General features: G+C 34.7%; 1 protein-coding gene across 1 annotated transcript; it reads left to right on the top strand.

Moving 5' to 3' along the window:
• Nucleotides 1-12069: 12069 nt before the first annotated feature.
• LOC119537170 (olfactory receptor 51A7-like) lies at nucleotides 12070-13011 on the top strand. The gene has a single exon (XM_037839736.1). It carries the CDS (start codon nucleotides 12070-12072, stop codon nucleotides 13009-13011), a length of 942 nt encoding a protein of 313 aa, XP_037695664.1.
• The last annotated feature ends 3592 nt before the right edge of the window (nucleotides 13012-16603 follow it).

Below are 16603 nucleotides of genomic sequence, written 5' to 3'. Positions count from 1 at the left end.
TTTCCCAACTCTTATGAAAGACATAAAATTAGAGATCGAAGAAGTACAGCATAATCCAAACAGAATAGATCTGAATAGACCTACACCAAGACATTTAATGATCAGATTATCAAACATCAAAGACAAGGAGAAAATCCTGAAAGCAGCAAGAGAAAAGCAATCCATCACATACAAGGGAAGCTTGATAAGACTATGCATGGATCTCTCAGTAGAAACAATTGAGGCAAGGAAGTTGTGTGATATATTTAAGATACTGAGGAGAAAATCTGCCAATCAAGAATACTATATTCAGCAAAAATGCCCTTCAAATATGTGAGGGAGTCTAAAATATTCTCTGACAGACAATAAGAGAGTTTATGAACAAGATACCTGTTCTATAGGAAATACCAAAAGGAGCACTACAGATAACATAGGAAAAGACAGGAGTGAGATGTTTGGAACACAAATATGGGTGATGGTAGCACAAAAATTTAAGTACACTGATCAAAGATGACTGTGAGTATGGTTGAAGGAGGAAGGTTAGGAGCATGTGGGACACTGGAAGGAAAGAAGAAAGACAAAGACTGGGACTGTATAACTCAGTGAAACCTAGAGTGCTCATAATTGTGATAAAATGTACAAATATGCTTTTACATGAGGGAGAACAAATGAATGTCAACATTGCAAGGTGGTAAAAATGGGGTGGTATTGGGGAAAAAATACAATCAATGCAAACTAGAGACTATAGTTAACAGAAACATTGTATTATGCTTCCTTTAATGTAGCATAGACAATATAACAAAGCTAAATGTCTATAAGAGGGGGACATAAGGGAGGGGTATGGGACTTGTGGCATAGATGATACTGTCTGACTCTTACTGTACTTTAGTTGAATTCTGTCTTTCCTTTTGCTGCTTTTTATCTGTCATTTTTTTCTTTCTTTCCTTTTTCTTTTGTCTCTCTACCTACTTTGACTCTTCCTCCTTCTTTGTGGAACAAATGGAGATGTCCTTGTATAGATACTGGTGATGGTGGTGAATGCATAAATACATGACTATACAGGTCACCATCGATTGTTCAATTAGGATGGAATATGTGGTGGGTGAACAACATTGTCTAAAAAAAAATGTGTTGTTGAAGAAACCTTGAGAACCCTATATTGAGTAAAGTAAGTTAGACATAAAAGGACAAATATTGTATGGTCTCACTAATTTGAACTACTTATAATATGTAAACTCCTAAACATGAAATATAAGTTACCAGGACATAGAACAATGCTAAAGAATGGAGAGTGGTTGCTTATTATGAGCAGAATGTTTAATTAGGTTGAACTTAAGTGTTTGGAAATGGACAGAGGTGATGGTAGCATGTTATTGTGAGAATAACTAACAGTGCTGAGTGGTATGTGAATGGGGTGGTAGGTGGAAGCTTAGAGTCACGTATGTCACCAGAAGGAAAGTTGGAGGTTAAAATATGGGACTGTACAAAACAGTGAATTTTGTGGTGGACAATGTCTGTGATTAACTGAACAAATATTAGAAATCTCTTTCATGAACTAGTACAAATGTATTACACTAAAAGTAGAAGTTAATAGGAGAGGGGTGATAGGGAAAAATATACCTATTGCAAACTATGTACTACAGTTTGCAGTATTTTAACATTCTTTCTTCAACACTAAGAAATATATTATACCAATGCTATGAGTCAATAATGGAGGGTGGGGGTTAGGGTTATGGGAGGATTTGAATTTTCTCTGGTTTTTATTTCTTTTCTGGAGTAATGAAAATATTCTATAATGAAAACAAATTAATGGTGTTGATGGATGCACAGCTGTATGATGGTACTGTGGGCAACTGATAGTGCCCTTTGATGATTGTATGGTATGTGAACAGTCTCAATAAAATTGTATTTAAAAAAAAGTGAGGCCTAACTATTGCTGACTTTTCTGCAAACATTGACAACTGCCAATTTAGCAAGCCAAGCCCTCAATCTGGGGGCCTTCCCCTATGAAACTAGCTGCTGCAAGGGAGAGTGTGAGCTCACTTATAATTGTGCCTAGAAGTTCCCCGAGAGAGCCACTTGGTTGCTTAGGTGTGGCCCCTTCTCTCTCTAAGCCCACTCGGCAGGTGAACTCACAGCCATCCTGCCTACATTGGATGTGACTCCCAGAGGTAAGAATTCCCCTCGCAACATGGGAAATGACTCCTGGCAATGAGCCTAGACCCAGCACTTTGGGATTGAGAGGGTCTTCTTGACCAAAAGGGGGAAGAGAGATGAAACAAAATAAGATTCCAGTGACTGAGAAATTTCAAATGGAGTTGAGAGGTCACTCTGGAGAGTATTTTTATGTGCTTGTGTTTTTATGTGCTTATATTCTTCTGTTGGAATGGCTAGAGGGAAATACCTGAAGCTGTCAAACTGCAACCCAATGATCTTGGTTCTTGAGGACGATTGTATAACTACTTAGAATGCATAGTGTGACTGTGTGACTGTGAAAACACTGTGGTTCATACTCCCTTAATCCAGTATATGGACAGATGAGTGGAAAAACGGGGACAAAAATTGAATAAACAATAGGGTGGGACAGAGGGGATGGAAAGTTTTAGGTGTTCTTTTTTGCTTTGTTTTTTATTTTGGAATATGGAAAAGGTTCAAAAACTGATTCTGGTGATGAACGCACAACTGTATGATGGTGCTATGAATAACTGATTGTACACTGTGGATGACTGTAGCGTGTATGAATATATCTCAATTAAACTGTATTTTAAAAGTAAATGAACAATGGGGGAGGTGGGGAATGGAATGTTTTGGATATTCTTTTGTATTGTAATTTTCATTTTAATTTTTGGAGTAATGAAAATGTTCAAAGTTTGATTGTGGTGATAAAAGCACAACTACATGACGATACTGTGAACAACTGATTGTACACTTTGTATGTAATGTGATTATATCTCAATAAAATTACATTTAAAAAAATTCCAATATCCTACTTTGCAGAAATGGAAAAGCCAATTATCAAACACATTTGAAAGGGTATGGGGCCCTGAGTAGTCAAATATATCTTGCAAAAGAAGAAAGAAGTTTGAGGACACATACTTTCTTATTTTAAACATATTAGAAAGCTACAGTGGTCAAAGCAGCATGGTAATACCACAAAGATAGATATATTGACAAATGGAATCAACTGAGAATTCAGAAGTGGGTCGCTACATCTATGGTCAATTGATATTTGACAAGGCTGCCTAGTCCACCCAATTGAGACAGAGCAGTCTCTCAAAAAAACAGTTGTGGGAGAACTGTATATCCATATCCAAAAGAATGAAAGAGGACCCCTATCTCACACCTTACACAAAAATTAACTCACAATGGATCAAAGACCTTAATATTAAAGCCAGAACCACAAAACTTCTAGAAGAAAATGTAGGGAATCATCTTCAAGATTTTGGGGTAAATGGGGGTTTCTTAGATCTTACCCAAAAAGCATAAGTAATTAAAGGAAAAAATAGATAAATAGAGCCTCCCCCAAACTGAATACTTTAGGGCTTCAGAGGACTTTATCAATAGGGTGAAAGTGATGCCTACTCAATGGGAGAAAACACTTGAAAACCACATATCTGAAAAGAGTTTAATACCCAGTAAATACAAAGAGATCCTACAACTCAATGATAAACAACCCAATTAAAAATGGGTGAAAGACATGTATAGCCTTTTTTACCTCAGAGGATATACAAATTGCTAAAAAGCACATGAAAAGATGTTCAACATCACCAGCTATTCGAGAAATGATGAGATTTCATTCCATATCTAGTAGAATGGCCACTACTAATAAAACAGAAAACTGTAAGTGTTCGGGAGAATGTGGAGAAATAGGACCACTTATTCACTTCTGGTGGAAATGCAGAATGGTATAGCTTTGGTGTAAGACAGCTTGGTGGTTCCTGGGGATGCTAAGTATGAACTGCCATGTGACCTGAACTAGGTATACACTCATAAGAACTGAAAGCAGGGATGTGAACAGTGAATAGACATTTGCACACAGCTGTTCATAGTGGCATTATTCACAATTGCCAAAAATGGAAACAACCCATGTGTCTATCAGCTGATGAATAGATAAATAAGATGTGGTATATAAATTCAATGGTACCTTATACAGCTGTAAGAAGAAATGAAGTCTTGACACATGTGATTACATGGATGAACCTTGAGGACATTATATTGAGTGAGAAAAGTCAGGTACAATATGACAATATTGTATGACCTCACTAATATGAATTAAATATAACTAGCAAACATCTAGAAAATATGTCACCAGAAAATAGAATGAGAGCAGAGAATAAGGAAATGATGCTTAATTTATGTAGAATATATAATAAGGTTGACTGTAAATGTTTCAAAATATATAGAGGTGATAGAAGTACATGATAGTGAGTGTAATTAACAGCAATGACATGTGGGTGTGTTTATAGCAGAAAGGAAAAGTTTAGGGCTATGTATGCCACTAGAAGGAAAGCCAGAGGATGAAACATAGGACTGCATAACAATGAATTTTTTTGAAGGTGAAAATATTCTAGAACTGATTGTGTCGGTGAATGCACAATTCCGTGTATATACAAGACATTAATTGTACACATTCAATGGATTGTATGTTATATGAATTTATCTCAATAAAATTGCTTTTAAAAAACTCAATAAAGGGCATTAAAATATAAAATTGGTTATTTGAGAAGATCAATAAAACTAGCAAACGTTAACCAGACTGATAATTAAAAAAAAGAGAGAATACAAATAAATAAGATAAAAAATGGGAGAAAGGGTGTTACTACTTACCCCACAGAAATGAAAATGATGCCAAGAAGAACTTAAGAGGATACTGTGAAAAACTCTATGCAAACAAATTAGACAATATTTATGAAATGGACAGATTCCTAAACACATATACAAACTACAATGACTCTAGAAAAAACAGAAGATCTCAACAGACTAATTACAAGTAAAGAGATTGACTCAGTTAACAAAACCCTCCCAACAAAAGAAAACCCAGAACCAGATGGCCTCACAGGCAAATGCTACCTATCATTCCAAGAAACAGTAATACTAACCTTGACCAAACTCTTAAAACAAAACAAAACAAACAAACAAACAAAAAAAACTGAACAGGAGGGAACACTACCTAACTCATTCTAGGAAGCTAACATCACCCTAAAAGCAAAGTTAGATAAAGTACTGCCAGGAAATAAATTACAGCCCAATTTATCTAATGAATATAGATGCAATTCTCCTCAACAAAATGCTAGCAAAACCAACATGCACACCTTGATCAAGTGGAATTTACCCCAGGTAAGCAAGTTTGGATCAACATAGAAGATCATTTAATGTAATACACCACATTAAAACAAAAGGGAAAAAGCATATACACATGATTATCTTTACTGCTAGAGAAAAGACATTTGACAAAATCTAGCATCCTTTCTTAATAAAAACACTTAGAAAAACAGAAATAGAATGAAATTTCAACAATATTAAAAAGGGTAGCTATGAAATACCCACTGCTATCATCATACGAAATGGAGAAACTCCATTTAATGTCTAAGATGAAGAAGACAAGAATTCCCTCACTACTGTTATTCAACATTGTACTGGATTTCTAGATAGAGCAATTAGGAAAGAAAAAGAAATGAAAAAGCATCCATATCAGAAGGGAAGAAGTAAAACTTTCACTATTTGCACATGATATTATCCTATAACTAGAAAGTCCTGAAAAAATACACAACAAAGCTACTAGAGCTAAAGAATAAGTTCAGCCAAATGGCAGGGTAGAGATAAATGTGCAAAAAACAGTACTGATTCTTCATAATAGTAATGAGCAATCTGAGGTGGAAAACAAGAAAAAATTCCATTTAAAATAGCAACTAACAGAATGAAACACCTAGGAATAATTAAAACCAAGGAGGTAAACAGCTGGTACACAGTAAATTACAAATTTTTGGTAAATCAAAGGAAACCTAAATAAATGGAAAGATAATTCTATGCTTATGGACTGAGAGACTAAATATTGCTTAGATGTCAATGCTACCCAAAGTGATGTACAAATTCAAGGCAATCCCAATCAAAATTCCAATAGCCTTCTTTGCAGAAATGAAAAAGTCAATCCTAGCATTTTTTTGAAGTGTTAATGGGCTCCAAATAGCCAAAGCCATCTTCAAAAACAAAGAACAAAGTTGTAGTACTCACATCACATTACTGTGTTAAAACTTATTACAAAGTTGCGGTGGTCAAAACAGCATGGTACTGGCAAACGGACAGATATGGAATCGAACTGAGAGTTCAGAAATAAACCCTCACATCTGTGGACAACTGATAATTTTCAAGGTTGCCAAGACCACTCAATTTGGAAAGAATAGTCTCTTCAATAAATGGTGCTAGGAGAACTGGATAGTCATATGCAAAAGAATGAAGGGGGGACCCTATCTCACACCATATACAAAATTAACACAAAATGAATCAAATACCTAAATAAAAGGACCAAGACTATAAAGCTCTTAGAAGAAAATGTAGGGAAGCTTCTGGAAGATCTTTTGTTAGGCAATTGTTTGTCAGACTTTAAACCCAAAGCATAATACAAAAAAAAAAAAAAAAAAAAAAGTAGAAAAATGGGACCTCATTAAAATTGAAATCTTTTGCTTGTATGTTAAAAGATTTTACTATAAAAGTGAAAAGACAAACAACACAATGGGAGAAAATATTTGGAAAACACATATTCTATAAGAATTTCTTATCCAGAATATACAACTCAATAATTAAAAGACAAACAACCAATTTTAAAAATGGGCAATAGACTTTAATAGTCATTTTCCAAAGAGGATATTCAAAAGGCCAATAAGGACATGAAAAGATTTCTAATATCATTAGCTATTATGAAAATGCAAATCAAAACCACATAGAGATATCAGTTCACACACACTGAGATACCTACTATTAAAAAAAAAAAAAAAAAAAAACAGAAAATTATAAGTGTTGGAGAGGATGTGGAGAAGATAGCAACACTCATTTATTGTTGGCAGGAATGAAAAATGATGTACCACTGTGAAAGAGAATTTTGTTGTTAATCAGAAAATTAGGTATACAATTACCATACAGTGTCGTAAACCCAATTTTTAGTTATGTACACAAAATAATTGAAAGTCGGGATTTGAACAGATATTTGCACACCAAGGTTCACAGCAGCATTATTCACAATTGCCAAAAGATGGAAGCAATCCAAGTGTCCATAAACTGACAAATAGATAAAGTGTAGTATACACATCAAATGGAATGTTATTCAACCATAAAAAGGAATGATGTTCTGATACATGCGACAACATGTAAGAACCTTGAAGACATCATATTGAGTGGAATAGGCCAGAAACAAAACAAATATTGTATGATTTCACTGATACGAACTAATTAGAATAAGCAAACTCATTGAGTCAGAATCTAGAATATAGGTTCCTATTGGACATGGCATGAATAGGGATTAGGGAGTTGCTGAAATTGAACAGTTTCTATTTGGGATGATTGAAAAGTTTTGGTAGTGGATGGTGATGGTAACTCTGTAATAAGTTTTAAGACAATAGAATGATTGTTCTATAAACCCAGAACATCTCTAAAAAAATGTTTTAGAAAAAATATCTCTAAAGATGAAGATAAACCCTATTTTCAACAACAGAGAATGTTACATCAGATGCATAGAAATGGATAAAATCAATAATCAAGTAAAAAATCTTGATATGTAATGTATTAATTACAGAAGATACATACAGTAGACAAAGAAAATACCAAGACTATATCAAGTAAAAAATTTCCATGAGGCAGCAGTAGAGCCTGGCATCTGAATTTTTATAATACTACTTGTTGATATCTAATATGCATCCCCAGTTGAAAATCAGTGTTCTAGAAGATGATGTATTGACATTAAATTTTCAAAAATTTCCTTGAATAAGGAAAACCCATAATTTTAAGGAAATTATATCTAGTGGAGGCTGAAAAAAAGAAGGCAAAGTTATAATAAACTTGCTCTAAGATTGTACAAAGGGTAGTCTGGGATCATGCAGGAAACAATCATAACTCTGCCAGAGGCAGGAGAGGAAGCTTAAGTGCAGTTCCCACAAATGGATAATTCTTAACATTCACAGAGGCTGGAGGACTCCCTGTGGCTCCAGTCCCCTTTACAGTTTCATCTGCTGGGCTTTACTTTTTCCTCTGAGTATACTCTGCTGAACTGGAATCCCCAGAAGTTCCTGGGCCATTGGGAAAGCATTGAGAAGGCAAGATTGACTCTGTGTTTCAGGATAAATTGGTGGGCTCACACATCAGTGAAGCTTTGCTTAGTGCATGTGACCTCAATTTCCTCTTTACTTTGATATATGGATCTAAGATCCTACCCACTGGCTGGTAATTTTCATGATGTTCTCAGTTTCCACTTCCCTTTCTATCCTCTCAAGAAAGCATTCACATAATTTTGTTTGACTGTGAAAGTCTAGCACTTTGGATGGATGTTAATGGCCTCACCCTCCAAAAAAGCTCAATACAGCCTGTAGATGCAGGGGTGCCAACCATGGAAGTCAAGCAGATGCAACCCCACAATCATAGGCCAAGCACCAAATGAAATCCAAAACCAGAAACCTGTACTTGGATCTTGGGTGACATGGATTGCCAAGTGGTAGAATTTTTTCCATATATGATAGCTTAAATTGTTTCTCAGTGCTGATATGCAAGCCCACTGTGGACATAGTAGAGAAAATAATGGCAAGCACTGGGGAGTTTTTGTTTGTATAATCTGTCAAATTCAGCATGCAACTGCTTAGGTTTAAATTTTAGGTTTAAATCTTTGCTTAGACTATCTCTAGTTTGATTAAAAAAAGAAAGTAATCTTATGATTCTAACAAAAAGTTATTTATGAATTTAAACTTTTTAAGATATCTTATAGGGTGAATTTTGTATGAATTTTATTTAATAGAATGATAGAAGTCTCCTGAATTAGGTTTTGACTTTTCATTCCTTAAGTGTATGACAGTGTATTCCAAAATAATATGTGCATACTTATTACTATGAAGTTGGAGTGAGGAAGCAAACCAATGATATTCTCAATGGGAGGACAATATGCACTGAGTTACTGTTAGACCTTGACCAAGACTTTGAGGATTAATTTGTTTTCGCCAACTGGTCAGGGTGAAAAAATAAATAAACAAAATATGCCATTCCAATCAGCAAGAAAACAACAGTTGTTGCTCAAGTTTGGTAATATTTGAAGTGTCAAATTCTGTCCTATGTTCTCAAATCTTAAAGGAAAATAGTTTTTAATGGTATTTATAGTGATGTATCCTTGAAAACAGAGAAACAAACAGCAGCACCAAAAACACTTCTTCCTGTGAAGTACCACACCCTTCATTTCTGATCATCTTCTGAAGCTATGGCATGGAAGCCAGCAGCTCATGGAGTGTGTTTAGATCTAACAGACCTGCCTGGGGGAAATGGAGGAATAAATGAGAGAGTAAGCATTTTTGAGAGCTTGCAATTGTGTACGGCCTGACAAGGGAGAGGAGAGAGCTTTGTTCATCACATTGTTTGATAGAGGTGTCCTCTTCTAATCTTTACTGAAAAAAGACGGAATGATCAAACTAGCATGATAAGAATGCAACGTGGCAACTCATATGGAGGCATTTTGTGACAACCCTGTATATATATGCCTTCCTTAGATATTAGTGGTGAGTGCCTTCTAAACTTTAATGTAATAGCCATTCATTCAATTGTGAAGTTTCTGTTTTCTTTTGTTCTTTATTTACATTGCATCTAGTTTGTAATCTAGTTTGCATCTGAGAATTTTTCTATTATTTCCTGTCCACCTAGTTCAGAACTTCATTCTACTGTAGATACGTTGATCACTAAACTGCATACTGTAGGCAGCCTAGAAAGGGAAACCTAGTGAAACAGAGAATTCAGTCTAGGGAGATGGAGTTCAACTGTTCAATCCAGAAATAGCAATGCAAAATCTCAAGGAAAGGAACCTCAGGAAGTAGCAGTTCAGAAACACCTTGTTCACATAATGCAGTTATTAAATGTGAGTCAATAGATGAGAGAAAAGTTATAGGGGAGAGAAAGATGCAGACCAAAATAAATGTGCAGGAAAAAGAGAGGAAAGTAGAAAGGTATTAGGAGAGAATAAGAATGTTTAGAAAAGAGAGTCAAGGATAGAAAAGCTGTGCACTGATTATATCCAAAAGGAATCTATTAGACTCTTGCAAGATATGCTAGAACAAGAGAGGCCAAGAGACAAAAACAAGGAAGCATAGTGAAAAGTGACCTGGTTGCGACCTTATGCAAGAATGATAGTTTTCTTGTAATCAGGGATTGATAAGAGAGCAAAATGTGAACACAAAATATATATTTATTTGTAATGTTGCATTCAATGCTTAGGAATATTAATGGTTTTAAAATAAAGTGAACAAGCTATCTTCAATAAAATTGCTTTTATGCCAGCACTAAACACCAGCCAGTCCAAGGTTATGTAAAATATAGCTATCTTAATTTAAATGTTCCATCTATCCCTTTTTCTACTTATGTTTATTTCACTTATAAACTGTCACTGACTCTCTGGGATTCATGATTCCCTCACAAACACAGATTTAACAGAAACCTAGGTTCTGGTATAAGGAAACTCTGACAGAATGAAATATCCATCTGTAGTAGAATAATTCAATACATGGTCTTTTGTAAGAGGCTTCTTTTACTAGCAGAATGCTATCAAGTTTCATCCATGTTGTAGAATGTGCCCACATATCATTTGTTTTAATTGCCAAACATATTTCATTTTAGAAGTATATCAGATTTTGCTCATCAATTCATCAGTTGATAGGCATTTGTGCAGTTTCTATTTTTAACCATTGTGAACAATGTTTATAAGTACAATTGGGTATGAGTTGTTTGTGAACAAATGTGTTTGTATCTCTTGGTCATATGGTAACTCTACGTTTAACATTTTGACCAACTACTAAACTGTTTTCCAAACTGGCTGCACCATTATACAAATGCATCAGCAATGCAGATTCAAATTTAATCACTACCTTGCTAATATTTGTGATTTTCTGTTTACTGTTTTAACTGCTGCAATTATATGGCTGTACTGCTCTGTGGTTTGACTTACATTTTCCTTAATAATGACTGGAGGATATTTTTCATATTTATTTTGAAGTTGTAAGTGATTTTTAAATTTTCTAGATATGTCTATATATATAATTTGCAAATATTTTCTCTCATTTTGTTGCTTCAGTTTTCACTCTTTCCTGATGGCATCATTTGTAGTACAAAACTTTTCTTTTTAATTTTTAATTTATTTTTATTTTTAATTTTTGACAAAGTCCTTTTCTATTTTTGATCCTTTTGCTGCTTAATGTTTGGGATTATATCTAACAATCCATTCTGTAATCCTAAATCCCAAAGATTTAAACCTGTTTTAAGTGTTTTATTGTTTTAACTCTTACATTTAGGTGTCTGATAAATTTTCACATGAAGTTTATTTTTGATGTGAGATATGGCTATAAGTTTATTCTTCTGTATATGGATATCCATATGTCCTGGAACTATTTCTTCAAAGGATGCATTTTCTTAAAGACTAAATTTCTTCAATTGCAATTTTAATGTATTTAGAAATGAACCTAATTTGATCCTATACTTATCAATCCATATAATTTGCATACTTATAGAACATCACTAACCTAACAAAATATCCTATACAAAATAGAAGCTGGGAAATTTGCTGCTTCCTTTCTATATGCTGAGGCCAAGGAAAACATTTGGAATGTTTGAATTTGGCAGCTGGTAATTCCATATGGAGAGTAAAATATTCCATATTTACTTTTTACCTGATTAATATACAACATGAGATTACTTCTGGATATTTCATTTCAGTCCTAACCATTATTATAGAAGAATAGCTGGAATCTCCAGCTTTCCAACTACCAAATGAGAAAAGCACACTCATTTGAACCAATTTGTTTATGCCACTGCAGGAACGATCTGCTGACTCCCACATCCTGATTCCCTCACATGCTTGCAATGTCAGCCTTCAACACCTCAGAAGTGGAAATCTCTACCTTCTTCCTGATTGGGATTCCAGGGATGGAGACAGCTCACAGTTGGTTGTCTCTCCCCATTTGCCTCATGTACCTCCTTGCCATCCTGGGGAACTGCACCATCCTGTTTTTCATAAAGACAGAGAGCTCTCTGCATGAGCCTATGCATTATTTCCTCTCCATGCTGGCAGTTCCTGACCTGGGATTGTCCATCTCTTCCCTTCCAACCATGGGAAGAATCTTCTTATTCAATGCCACAGGAATTTCCCCTAATGCCTGCTTTGCTCAAACATTTTTCATTCATGGATTCTCAGCTATGGAATCATTAGTACTTCTCATTATGTCCATTGATCGCTTTATACCCATCTATAATCCTTTGAGATACACCTCAATTCTTACCAGTGCCAGAGTCATTAAAATTGGCCTTGTACTTCCTGGATTAATTATTTTATTTGTCCTTCCTTTCCCCTTTATTCTACAGAGGCTGAAATTTTGTAAGAAAAGCCTTTTATCCCACTCCTACTGCCTCCACCAGGATGTCATGAAGCTGGCCTGTTCTGACAACAGAGTCAATATTATCTATGGATTTTTTGTGGTTTTTATAGCTATGCTAAATTTGGTATGCATTTCCGTGTCTTACATGCTGATACTGAAAATTGTTCTGGGCATTGCCTCACACGAGGGCCGCCTCAAGGTCCTCAACACTTGCACCTCCCACTTCTGTGCTGTACTCATTTTTTATATACCTATTTTCACCTTGGCTACCCTGCATCGCTTTGCCAAAAATGCTTCTCCTGTTATTAGAATCATTATTGCTGATATCTTCCTTTTGGTTCCTCCTCTAATGAATCCCATTGTGTACTCTGTGAAGAATCAGCAGATTAGAAGTCTGATCCGGGGGACGTTATGTGAGAAACAAGGTTGATGGGCAATTTCAGCTGCAAAGAAAAACCAGCTCAGTTGGTAATTTCTGCACAAATATAGGGTCCCATAAATGAGAATGGAAGAATAGAAATTGAACACAACATAATTTGATTATTTCCAGTAGGCCAATACAATTTCAAGATATTGACATATCATTCCAGATTAGATATCTTGAGAATTAGGTATTGGATCACAATATGCTTATAAGTAATTTGGCCACCTCTTTTCCCATTTTGACATGTCTTCACAACCAACTATGTAACTTTATCAACACCAACCACAGCAACACTATGCAAATTATGAGTACTGAAATCTTTAATATATTACTCTAAAAGATAAAGATGTCCAGTTAGGAAAAAGCAATCAAAGGTGCTATTTACTTTGGCATGCTCAGCAGTGACTGAAGTGTACTGAAAGAATAAACACTCATGCAAACACAAACACAAGGTCAGCATCTCCTAACCACCAATAGTGTGTGTATGTGCATGTGTATATCTGTGTGTGATCAGCCATTCAAATAAATAATTAAAAATGCCTCTGTCCTCATGTCATCGGAAACATTTTTGGAGATATGACACTCTCAGTCTTAAAACAATTAAATGCCAAAAACATGGACAAGCAAATGTTTGTTAATTTTATTTTCAATTGTTTGCAAAACATTCAGAAATCCCTTCCTATGGTGTACATAATTACTTAATTGTTCCTCATGCAAGTCTGTATTACACCTTATATTTGCCACTTCTTTATAGTCTATCACCTTAACCAATTTGTAACTAATTTAAGAAGCGGGTCTTCACCTTTACCTTTTTCAATGCCCATCAAAACACCTGGAACATAATAACTATTGTGTTTGTTAAAAACATATTGATCTTAGCCAGTCTTAAAGATATGAATAAAATATAATGAGAGGCTCTTGAGAAAATGGCGGTTAGGAGAGACAGGGCAAAAAAATCTCTGTGAAAAATACTAGATGAAAGACAGAAAGTGACCCAGAACACCAGTTCCAGAGATGCACCAGTTAGACAAGATTTCCTAAATACTATTCCTTACTTACATATTACAGCGAATATTAAATGAGACAGTATGTTGATAAAGATAGCAGAGCTCATCTAACATATTATTGTTGCTGTTGATGTGTAGTTGTTAAATGTATATGCCATATAATTTTTCTTTTGTTTCTATAAATTCATCCCAAATGTTAGGAAATATAAATGGTTATATTTACAGTCTCAGGTTTTCAGGAGTTAATTTTGCATTTTTCGGTTTCTGAGTATACATTTATAGTACCATTTTAGTATGATGATGAAATAATTATCATCATGTCCTAACAATCTGCACACATATACCAGTTGCCAACATGCAGCATGCAGATGATATTTTATATTTGGTGATGGATTTCTGTGGAGGCTGCAATCTCTGCATTTACCTATGCAGAATGTAGAGATATATGAAAGAAGAGGAAATGAATATTCATCAAATTTTCCAAGTTAACTGACTCCAACAGATTATCTAGAATCAAAAAATAATATTTTGTTTCCATGAATATGGTCATTATGAGATTACATAATTGTAAAATTTTGAAACTCTCATAAAGCTTTTAAAAGTAATCCAAGAGAAATCAATGGAAGTCACAAACAGTATTATGGTTTCACAGAAGTGAGAGAAATTTGTATTAGGTTGACAGGGGAAGATATTTGGGAGGATATGGTAGTTCAGCTGTGCAGAAAGATAGAATTTCAGTAGGCACAGTCTGTGTTAGTGCACTAGGTAAATGAAAAAAGCATGATATATTGGGAGGCACTTTAGTGGACTCACTTCAGAAGCTGTAAACTGTGCACTTAGCCAGATGAAGTATACTCAGTTCTTGCAGACATCTGGAATTTATACTTTGTTCCATTCCAACCATGCTGCGTTACCTGCTGAGTTGTGCCAGTCTTACTACTTCCACACTGCCAACTCTTACCTAAAACTCTGTTTGTTCAATTGTGACCCTTATATAACCCGTGTTCAGGACCCATCATCTCACCAGACAGATATATTTTCTCATCTTTCTTTGTCCAACAGTTCCACAATAATCAATCAAGGCTATCAATAAACCAGATTAAATTAATAATTAAAATGAAATAGAATAGGGGTTTGTAATTTCTGATAAGAATGATTTTTTGATAAATTGCTACTTAGAAACACCTTCTCAATTGCTTGCATTATCTTAGCACTTTATTTGCACTCATCTCATTAATCTTTCACTCTCTATGACAGGCTGAGTACTAAAATGAGGTACTCACCAGGATTTTATAAAGAAATGTTTCTTAAGTAAGCACCATACAACATGCTTAGAACAAAAGATAATTACTTTTTTTGCTCAATGAATTGCTGGGGGAAATTTCCCGTCAATCAATGGGTTAGGTAGAGTTTACATCAGTTTCAAATCTCCATATGTCTCATTCCAGGGCTCTGCCTGAAGCAGTAGTAGATACCTGGGGCAAACTCATCACTTGGCAAATTTCAGGAAGGTTTAAGCAAAGCCAAGCATTGCAATTACACTGTTGTAAGATATCTTTTTAATCTTACAGATTTTCTAATCTCTCTGACACCTTTCTAAATGATAGTGCATTGATGAAAGAAAATCATATACTCAAGCATAAAAACAATATTTTAGAGATGTACACTCTACCCACAATGAAAGAGATACTAATCTATGATGAAGAATAATTAAAACTTTTCCTAAATTGTTTCCCTTAATTGACATGATTGTGGCCATTGGTAGAGAAACTGGATTCTCCTACAATAGTCTTCCACAATAATTTTTGCCAAACTATCTTTGGTACCCTTATTTTCTTTTGGCATCTACTCTATGCTAGTCTAGCTACACTAGTTGATTTCTTTTTTCATGAGAAGGAAGAGGGTGAAATAGAATAATCTTGACTTTCTCATGACATCAAATCATGGGGTTGTGCATCCGTAAATTTGGAGATACATGTTACACTGCCAAGATCACAACCGTAACATAACACATTTTCCATGTTAATTAGTAACCAAAATTCTTAGCCTTACTATTGAAAAAACAAAGTAAAAAATGTTGGAGATGATGTGAAGAAATAGGAACACTCATTCATTGCTGCTGTGAATGTAAAATGTTGCAACTGCTATGGAAAACATTTCAGCAATTCCTCAGAAAACTATGTATAGAGTTATGATATGACCTGTCAATCCATTTACTAGGAATGTAGCAAAAATAATTGAAAGCAAAGCCTCAAACAGATATTTGCACAATGATTTTCATTGCAGCATTGTTCATGATTGCCAAAATATGTATGCAACCCAAGCATCCATAAACTGATGGATGCATAAAAAAATTGTGGTGTATAATACAATGGACTATTAAAATAACATATATATCTGTGTGTGTGTGTGTGTGTGTGTGTATATATATATATATATATATATATATATATATATATACATATGCATATATATATGAACAGCCCCCATATATATTTTATTAAGGTTATCAAAATACAAGGATGGGGCATATCAATTACTCTGAGGTCCATTCTTCATGTGAGTTGTCCCCATACTGCTGAGTGAATGCT

This window comes from Choloepus didactylus, chromosome 6, assembly GCF_015220235.1.
Source record: "Choloepus didactylus isolate mChoDid1 chromosome 6, mChoDid1.pri, whole genome shotgun sequence".
NCBI classification, from domain to species: Eukaryota; Metazoa; Chordata; class Mammalia; order Pilosa; family Megalonychidae; genus Choloepus; species Choloepus didactylus.
The sequence above is the reverse complement of the archived record's forward strand: the minus strand, read 5'-3'. Positions and strand labels throughout refer to the sequence as shown.

Excerpts from the sequence above, each read along its gene's own strand:
- LOC119537170 (XM_037839736.1), top strand. The coding sequence starts at position 12,070 with ATGTCAGCCTTCAACACCTCAGAAGTGGAAATCTCTACCTTCTTCCTG.